A 10,079-nucleotide genomic window follows, 5' to 3' on the forward strand; every position below is an offset into this window, starting at 1 on the left:
TGGCGCCAGAACCCAGAAATACATCATCATCATCCTCACTGCCACTGAATCAAACGGTCATGACGTACAAGTTTGATTTGTGGTTCCATAAAGTGTTCCAATTTGTACATAGCCATCAAACTCGTACTGGGATTTAAAACAAGTTCTGGGAATAATTTACAATTTATCTTCTTCTTCTATGGCTCTCCGGTCCGTATTCGGTCCATGGCCTCCTCAATTCTCCTCTTCCATTCGGTCCTCTGTTAGGTCCGTCTGTCCGAGGCTTTGATCAAGTTTTCGAAACATCTTCCTTTTTACGGCGCAAGGTTGTTAGCCTTGCGACCAACCCCCAAGCTGGAGGACCAGGGTACCTGTCTTAGTCTGACCTCTCCCCCTCAACCAATCTGGCTAGGGAAGCCCTACCAGTAGCTATGCTACCGCCAGCATAGCTCTTGGGTTCACCGAGGTACTCGAGCCCCACCACCACGACAAGGATTTACAATTTATACTCTCCTTTATATAGATCGTCAAAAAAAGAATTAATAACACAATCTTAATTACACATTCTTGTGCATAACTTCGGGTACTACAGATTTTCGCTACCAGAAAATGTCAGTCATAACCGTAAGGATTTGGGACGTCACCGTTCCCGTAATTTTAACACGCAAAAACATTTCATACACAATTTATAGAAGTGATAATTTTCTATCACCAAACCAAATCTTATATATCTATATAGCTCATAAGTTACTGATATCAAATAATACAGCAAATATAGACTTTGTTCAGACCTCAAGATCTATTTCAAGAAATGTTTCTCTCGTGTCACTCCCATTATATTTCTATCACTGATATGACACAATTACAAATTACAAAGAAAACGAAACCAACTAATCAAACACAAATATTTCACAAGACATATTCGAGTCCATACTTACAAGTTTTGAGCGACGGATGATCAGGACGTTCTCAGGCTATTATGAGATGCACCAAGTAAGGATGTGTGTTTCAGCACTGAAAATCCCTGCATCCAATTCCATTTTTTGTTTTCCTGCTTGTGATTTATTTAACATACTTGGTCAGTGTCTGAGCAACATCTGGGAAAAATTAAAATATATATTCCATATTATGACAAGTAATAGTTTAGTGTACAAACACGGTAACAACGCTTTAGCAACATTCCAGTTTGATAAATAATTCTATGAGGAAGTATGACTAAATGAATTTCTAACTCCACAAAGCAGAGTCGTCCTTGAGAAGCAGACAGTACGCTTTGCCAGTCAAATTCCCTACCTTCTATAGACCCTGAAGAGCGACTGCCACGTTCACAATAGCCGAATCACATGACAATTCTACGACTCGGAGAAGAACATTCTCGATAAAGAAACAGGTTGAAGTCTTTACAGCTTAGTTTGCTCAAGGATAACTGGATTAAGATACACAGGGTTACAGTTATGCACCTGGATAATGTTATATAACACATTATATATTTAATCATTCTATCTTACATATATAGCATAAAACAGTAATGTAAAATATCTAAAATTATATCATTTTTAAATAAATCCATCTCATAAACAGACAGTTCTAAAGTTAAAAATGTGATACAATTTCTCTTCTATATAAAATATTGTAACATATAAATTTCGGTGTATTTAATAAATTTAAACTATTTTACGATACAGTCTTTAGTTTTCAATTATGACTTAAGGCAAGATTTGGTACTTCAAACATACATTATGCATAAACATACTTATGATTATATCAAAATTGGGCAATCACCAATATGTATTATGGCTTCAATAATTGCACTATCCTGTATGTATATACAGGAGCATCTTCGGTGAGAATGTCTGTTTTACAGTACGTACGCTGTTACGCCGCGGAAAAAAAAAAATAAAACTGGTAGCCAAGACATTAAAACAAAATAAGTACATATTCAAACAGTGATATTCCTTGAACGATGCACATTATAACTAATAGATTTGTGCAACAGTTTTTCACCCATCGAGCGTTAGATTTATCTACTTACATGAAGAAAAAGATACTCAATTAAAACTGAAGATGATGAAGAATAGCCAAGTAAATTCTGGTAATGATTACATTATTCTTATTAGAAAGTGAACAATATGTACTTTAGGGAGATTATATATATATATATTGCTTGATTTGCATTATTATGATTATTACTGGCACAGCAAAAAGTACAAGAGTGCACAGAATTCACCGTTAGCATCATATATTTAATGACTACACACTACTGTTTTGCTGTGGGTAACACGTTTTCCTGAAGAAAAAATTACTCAGAACTTTAAAATTAATGGCGGACAGAGAATTTAATCAAACGAGAACAGCATCTAATTTAACAGTTGTACTTGAGGCGTATGTTAAATTTATCGAAGTAAGATGTCTTCAAATTCTGACATTTCTCTACGAAATATTTTTTGCTAGTTTAATTTTAAGGGTATGACAAAGACCCAAATATGATCATGGTTAGTCAACTGCATCTAATTATGCAACAATTACTGAATTAATCTGGCTCAAAATATGGTCCAGTATCAGGTTCTTGTGCTCATGGTAAGGATACTTCGGGTTCTGTAAAAAGATAGGGAATTTTTTACTAACTGCACAACTATCAGTTTCATACGGACTCCTGCCCTATCATGTTAGTATGCCACAGCAAATAACATGAGATATAAACATGGAATGTTTTCTGTGACTGAAGCAAAAAACACTTACTCCCTAATTCAGACAACATTAATGCAATATTATGACTACGACTGCCACCGTTAACTACATCAGGAACTAAGTAAAATTAGGTTCTTATCTAAATTTTCAACCTCTATTTGGTAATAAATAATTTATTAAGATTTGTATAAATTCAACGTACCAAAATATTACTGAATAGTATCTGGAGAAAATATGGCGCGGTACCAAAACACCAACAAATTCAGTGTTAGAAAAATGCGTTGTACAATTCCCATTTAAATTATAATCATTTGATGTAACAAAGTGGTACATAAAACTGGCACTAGCCCAACATTTTACCAATTCTAGTTCTCAAGTGTGGGTATTCATCTCTAACCTTGCTGCGCTCAAAATAAAAAGCTTAGTTTACGTACATTTAAAGCCATAAACCTCAAATATATTAGCTAATCATAACATACTACCTTTTAATTAAATTATAATTAAAATAATCCCATCAGAAGAATTGTTTGTGAATATGTTAATGATGCATGTTATTAAGTTAAACACTATAAATATAAAATTAACATCTATTTATTTATCTATTGATATTTTGTTCAGATGTCTTAGAACAGGGTTTTTCAACATTTCCACAATCAGCGATACACGGGACTGAAACATGCGAAAACATAATTGATTTAGTAAGGAAACCACATTTAAAGTTTATCCAACAGATTTCTGAAAATGTAAATTTTATTTCTTATCATATTATAAAACTGACTTTTTTGGTAGTAGCGTTGCAAAACCCTATTCCGCTAATAAGAAAAATAAGTCTACAACAATTTTCTTTACGTAAACTATATCAACTCTTAACTTTTTAAGTAAAACAATCTTGCAGTTATGATATACTAACTTCATTAATATAAAAATACTCACATAAAAGAGTATTTTAATCTCAAACAGGAAGACAGTGGAATCCGGTTAATTGGGACGCATCGGGATTAGAATACTTTGGCCCGAATAAACGGCTGCCCTGATTAACCGGAATCTAAGGTATTATAAAATGTACAGTAAAACTAAACTTCAACTATTAGAATGAAACATCAGAAGGAACTCAAAAAAAAAATGCCATAAAATGCAAGTACTTTAGTAAACCACATGGTACAGCCATGAAACACATCTCAGTTTTTCTAAAGTTCAATAACGTCACGTGCATTTAAAACCTTAAAATGTTGCAGGATTTGAGGTTTTCATAATGACGATGATGTGGGCACAGAAGGTGGTCTTTTGGCCGTATACCAAAATTCTGGAGGAACAATGATTGATATACATAATACGCGTTTGTTTCAGAATGGGTCGGACATTATGACATACCAGAGTAATGCTCTACCACCAGAAATATATACAGCAACATAACTCAGACATAAAATTACTACTTGTAAAAAAAAGCAACAAATATCTACATAAAATTCTTTATAATCCACTTAATTACTAAAAATGCAGTAGACCCTCATCATACCGCGGGTGTCATGGGACAGCTTCAGCGCTCATACTATAAGTGAAAACATTTATCTAATTTTCATACTGGTCAAAGGACTTTGACTCTTACATCTGAATACTTTATTATATATTATTTAGTGTTCTGTCTGACAACAGGTCCATATGAACAGGATCCTTCCATCCTTTTCTCGGACTGGGACCTTTTCATATACGTTCTTGGCAGATGATCCAGAAGTGGTTTGCCATTGCCTTCTTCTGTGTGTGAATGGAGTAATTGTTGGGATGCCACAGAGGAAAACTCCGTGTTGCCTAGACCACGGCCTTGCCCAACACAAGTTATAAATTCGGGCACCGCCAGGGATCGAACCCGAGACCCCAGGATTACAAGGCCAGCGTTCTAACCGCTAGACCACCGTCTGAATACTTAATGCAAAAAAAAAAAAGTCACTGTATAGTCAACTAAATAACTTACAGCGACAAATAAGAAAGTACAGTCACAACTAAAAACATATTTCACATCAATTTCTATGAAATAAAACATTAATGACCATCTTGGGGGCATGGCCGTACCCGCGGTACATTCAGTTCAGGGACATAATGTGGTGCGGTATAACGAGGGTCTACTATAACAATTCTTTATCCATTTGGTATGTAACTCCACAAAATTTACCATATTTTGTCACAGGTTTCAAAATATACATTATTACCAACTACACCCTCACAAACAACAACATGAGTATCAATTACAGTCTAATTCTTACAAAAACCATTAATCTAAAGGTTCAGTAACCAAGGATTCTATCATAAACCATTACTTTTGAAAACTGTTCCACTTCCAAAAAGAAGCAATAAGAAATTCTATTTTTTTAATAAAATATCTAGTAGCCAAAATCAATTAGTATAATAATACAGCATCCATCACACATAAATCTGTCTAAATGCCTAATTTACCACAGAAAACAACACTTGGGAAAAAAAAAATCTCTCCACAGTCAAACTACAAATAATTCAAATACTTTGATACAGAGCTTTAAACCTTTCATATGCTGATTTCACAGCACTTTCAAGAGTAAATATACCTCCCAGTATAACAAACACCGTACACACAACCTGAGCCGATAAACTAGCATGTTTGGGAAACCAAAGAGTATAAATACCAAAAATTTCAGTAACAACACCAATAACAAATGTCAACACTCCTATCAAATTGTGAATGAGTTTCATTTTAGCAGGTTTTAAGTACTGTTTCAATCTAAAAGAATATAAAGTTATAACTCCTCCACTGCTGGTAAAACCGACAAAGACTAGAAATACGAGCCCAATTATCGAATGCCATGACTGAAAATGATTCTTATTGTGTATATTCTTATTGATTACTATAACTAAGAAGCCTGAAAATATAAAAGCTGCGGCACCTGCTTGTAACATCCAGTGCAGTCGAACTCTTGCTTGTCGACCAAGTTTTGATGCAATTATGTTGTCCTTGGACATGATCATCACAGCCTCTGCCATTAAAAGGAGGGACTGGAAGAGACAATTAAAGATGCTGACTACACCATCCGCTGAATTTGGACCAAGTCACTTAGCAGACAGAGAATGTCACATATTGTGTTTCTTAAGCAAAGTGAGAATGATAATGATTCAGAATTGCAGGATTACTTCTGTAACTGAATGTCATCATCAAGTTCTTAGCACTCATGCTTCATACTTGGGGCTTTTCTGGTTCATATCATGGCCAAAAGACCAAATATCCAGACACACACAGACACAAAAGTAGATTTGGACTCGTTTAGTTAGGTTATATCAAGTGGCAATATAGTGAGGTTATTACTTAAATCTATAATTTTACCTGCTCCTACTATCATACGGACATTGTTCGGTTTTATTTTTAAATTGCTACCAATCTCGTAAAAGCTGAAGACACGTGATGACATACATACCATTTTAATTCATATTGTTCATGAAACATAAGCAATGTATTTATGAAAATTATAACCTCAATAATAGTTTGAGCAACTAAAAGCTATAAAATGCCACATTATTCCACATTACTCGTGCATGTGGTATGAAATTCGTGTAATTACACTTCTCCATCAAAGTGAGGTTAGATTCACAACACTATCCATTCTTTTATTATTGCCCCATTGCGTAGAATTGAAAATATACTACATCCATTCACTCACCCCAATTGTCATACATGTAGGATGCCATGAAAATAAACTGTAGTCTTCAAAACAGAGATATGTTATATATATTGTAAAAAGGACAAATATCAGATGACTTAGCAAGCTCATGGCCGCGCCGATTACGCTGTTTGTCTTGTCCGCCTTATTGTATATTTTACCATGATGGTGTTGGCCCGCATCATTTGGACTCAGTGCAGCGACAAAATGTAATTTATTTTCTTCGAGGCGTTCATCTTCCATTGACATTTCTTCCATTTTTCTTGTTTTCGCCTATGTTTTCCTTCGAACGTGTCAATATTACCGAAATTCCAACTTTATTATCACTTCGTCACATCTCAGTTTACTATGTCTGAATTGAACACGTCTCCTACAAATTACTCTTAGGCAACACTTCGTACGTAGCAAGCAATTGTATTGCATATCAAGTGCTTCACAGGCGAAAAAGTTATTACTTACAGATGATACTTATTATATTTATTTAGTTGAACTGTAACTAGGTTGAGAACCATTTTTTTGGATGACTGTTACATAAATCAGAAAGATATCAACCATATGGTTTTCTGTAGACAGAACGGTATCATGTAGGATCTCTTTAACACCTCCAGACAGAACGCCAGAATATGTTGGCTTTCACACATACACTGAGTAGCATGTCTAAATATATCTTAGCTACTATTAAGTATTTTTAAAACATGGTTGGCTCGAGTCTATAATATGAACAACATATACAGAACGATAGAGCAGAATTATTTGCATTCCATAGATTCTTCATGGGCTCAAGCCAAGGATGTAGATGTCATAGCTCAAAAACAATATCTGTTTCTAATACAGATATAAATTACATAGTTTTGACAGTAATTTATAATAAACTGCAGTATTACAGCAAAAATAATTGAACAAGAAAGCATACCCACATTTCCTTACATGTATTAATAATAGCCGAGAATGTTTGGTCGAGGTAAATTCTTCTATGGAGTAGAAGGAATGAGATAGGAGATACTATAATATTATAATAATATTAATATAATTTGCAAAAAGGGTGGGTTTAGTCTGAGAATTAGTGGATGACAGTAAATCATTGACATATATGAGGAAATCAGAGCCAAGTAGTTAACCTTGAAGAACTTCATGTTTTATAACGACCCAATTTGAATACGTGCTATAATTTTAATCTGACGACGTCATACGATTTAAACCACTGACCAGCTACATTTTGAATTCCATAAAAATGTAGTTTCTACAGTAATAATTCATTAATCACACAATCAAATGCTTTCGAAAGATCACGAGATATTCCACTAACATGCGTTTTATTATTAAGATCATTTCATACGTAAAACTGGAAAGGACTGGCATTATTTGAGTTTAAGAAATCAGTCTTTTATACGTGACTTCCTCAAATATTTTAAAGTGTGTTGTTAGTAATGAAATTGGTCTCGGTATTTCAACATATGACCATATGACCAACTTGTGTAAGGGCACTGTAAATCTGGCATTCCTGTGAAAATAGAAATAATTTCTCTGGCTTTCACTATGTCGAAATTGAATGAGACCACGAGGAAAATGAAATGGCATCACTCCAATTGTCAGACGCCCGATTATAACTGTCCTGTAGTTTTGAGAGAATAATTAAGCAGATCTAGCATTAAAATATGTTATAAACACCTAAAATTATCCTGAAATTGATTCTGCGTATTGGTAAATATTTCCCACAGAAGTGACAGGCCCTGTTTAAGTGCTCTTTACGCTTTTGAATAAGTGAATAACGCATTGTCGGTCCGTTCAGTCCGTATGTAAGGCTTATTGTCGTCTGAAAGTGTTACAAAACAATTACAAATTAAACGATACGTGACAAACCACATTTCTTTATTTATAAGAAGTTCAAATTCCAATTTTTCAAGGGGTCCATAAGGATTTTATCTATCTCATTACCCTTTAAACTCGCTGTCTGGTCACAAAGAGAGAAGATGACCAAATTAAATATTATTATGTTATCTTTCAGTGATAATATTGTGCACAGCCTGTTACAAGTGCTCAGAACACTTCCAGACGAACATCTTGTAAATTCAAGGTCGATATTTCTAAAGGCATTGTTATAATTCGACATGTGCCAGTGGTTATCTACGAACAGTTAAGCAAATTATTACTAAAGTGTGTTCTATCGCATGTAGGTGGAGGTCAGTGCCAAATAATTTGTAAATCAGTAATCATTATGTACAAAGTATATTTATTACTGATAAAAATTATCCTCTTAGAAGAGGCTGTTGTTAATTACTAGTATTTTGAAATATTTTGTTGGATTACAGTTTCGAGATAAATCGACTTCAATTAACACAGATTTGTTCAATATAAATCCAACTTAAAGCGATCTGGTCACATAACTGGGGCGAGAATTTGAAAGTTGATACACTAGGCTAGAACTGACGTTCATCACAGAATAAAACAAACAAAACTACTGTTACTGACGATTATATTCGCAACTGCAGCCTAAGAGGAGGAAAAGTTTAAATGACCACTAAATACCAGTAAAATGAGCAAAATGTACATATTAAAATTTCCGTTTTTAATCACGCGATGGTCTCAAGTTCTTATTCTTTATATTGTATCTTTACCATATATTTCGCGTACAGTTTTAAATGTGGATCTCATATTTCTTATGTACTCAGTTCTTTTAGTGCAAGCCACGCAAAGCATTTTTGGTAATGTCAAAGGCACGTTTTAGTTTATAGATTTTCGTCATCCACTCTCGGTCTGTCGATGCGCCATGTTTATAATGTTTGCTTGTAAACAATAGTGATGGTATATTCCTAATTTATCTTCTTAACAAAATTTCATACTCCATGTTCTAATCTTTTATCAGTTACTACTATAAAACTGAAGTGTAAATTTTAAAAAAAATTCACATGACCGCCATACTGTTTTGTTGTGTCTCATTGTTTTGTTGTGTCTTATTGTTTTTGTTGTGTTTTATGTCTTTTTGTCTTACTGTTTCGTTGTGTCTCATTGTTCTGTTGTTTCTTATTGTTTTTGTTGTCTTATGTTTTGTTGTGTCTTATTGTTTTGTGTCTTATTGTAGGACCACTGCCACCGGGTAAAAACCCATTTGCAGTCAAATAAATAATAATAATAATATTGTCCTTTCAGTTTACGTTCTATAGAAATGTAACCGAACTAAAGTTAAATTATTTCTTTTTTGAATTTCTGGATCATATATTAGGTGGTGATAGCGTCACTCCCACTTCAAAAATTTGCATGGCATGTTACGTCACGTCCGCGAAGTCATTGTTACAGATTATAAATAAATTAAGGAAATGCTAAATTTTCTGAGATTCCAGATTACAAAATGTTCATATGACATTTAATAAAAATGTGTCAGTGTGGTTAAAACTTTGATGGGGTAATTCACAGCATGGTAATCTCGTGATGCTACTTTTATCGAAGGAGAAGAAGAAAAAGAAATAGGTAGAAAGTAAGAAAATAAAATAGATCGTATTTTTGTTAGTTATGTTTATTTGTTGTCCGACAATGCGCTTTACAAACACAATACATAAAAGATTTGTAAGGTACGAACAGACTTTCATGGGTTAAGTTCAATTATGACTCATGACTGTGTCATCACTGTGGTGAGATTTTCAACAGTCATAAAATAAAATACGAAATATTTAATGCCTTGTAATATTAAAATCACATAATTAAAATAAAAAAATTTAATATAAATTGCAAGAGACC

At 33.8% G+C, this 10,079-nt stretch overlaps 1 protein-coding gene across 3 annotated transcripts; it reads right to left on the reverse strand.

Annotated features, from left to right (window-relative positions):
- Positions 1 to 1,444: 1,444 nt before the first annotated feature.
- LOC110833686 (transmembrane reductase CYB561D2) lies at positions 1,445 to 6,963 on the reverse strand. Of its 3 annotated transcripts, none has more exons than XM_022072058.2 (3): positions 6,348 to 6,962; positions 5,580 to 5,688; positions 1,445 to 3,336 (listed from the first exon to the last, which is right to left on the reverse strand). In XM_022072058.2, the coding sequence occupies exons 1-3, from the start codon at positions 6,603 to 6,605 to the stop codon at positions 3,263 to 3,265; spliced, it is 441 nt and encodes a 146-aa protein (XP_021927750.1). In that variant the 5' UTR covers positions 6,606 to 6,962; the 3' UTR covers positions 1,445 to 3,262. The 3 variants fall into 3 exon arrangements, with proteins under 3 accessions (XP_021927750.1, XP_087202259.1, XP_021927739.1); XM_087346133.1 differs by having other exon boundaries at positions 1,445 to 2,574; positions 6,348 to 6,961; XM_022072047.2 differs by having other exon boundaries at positions 1,445 to 5,688; positions 6,348 to 6,963.
- Between the last annotated feature and the right edge of the window lie 3,116 nt (positions 6,964 to 10,079).

The sequence above is a fragment of the Zootermopsis nevadensis genome, unplaced genomic scaffold (assembly GCF_977971745.1).
Source record: "Zootermopsis nevadensis isolate Lab colony 2312 unplaced genomic scaffold, Znev_1.0 Znev_ptg000001l, whole genome shotgun sequence".
Classification (NCBI taxonomy): domain Eukaryota; kingdom Metazoa; phylum Arthropoda; class Insecta; order Blattodea; family Termopsidae; genus Zootermopsis; species Zootermopsis nevadensis.

Bases quoted from the DNA above. Each gene is read 5' to 3' on its own strand.
- LOC110833686 (XM_022072047.2), bottom strand. From the start codon at position 6,605: ATGGAAGAAATGTCAATGGAAGATGAACGCCTCGAAGAAAATAAATTA. The intron at 5,689-6,347 runs GTGAGTGAATGG...TGTCTCTTCCAG, and splicing joins CTACATGTATGACAATTGGG to TCCCTCCTTTTAATGGCAGA.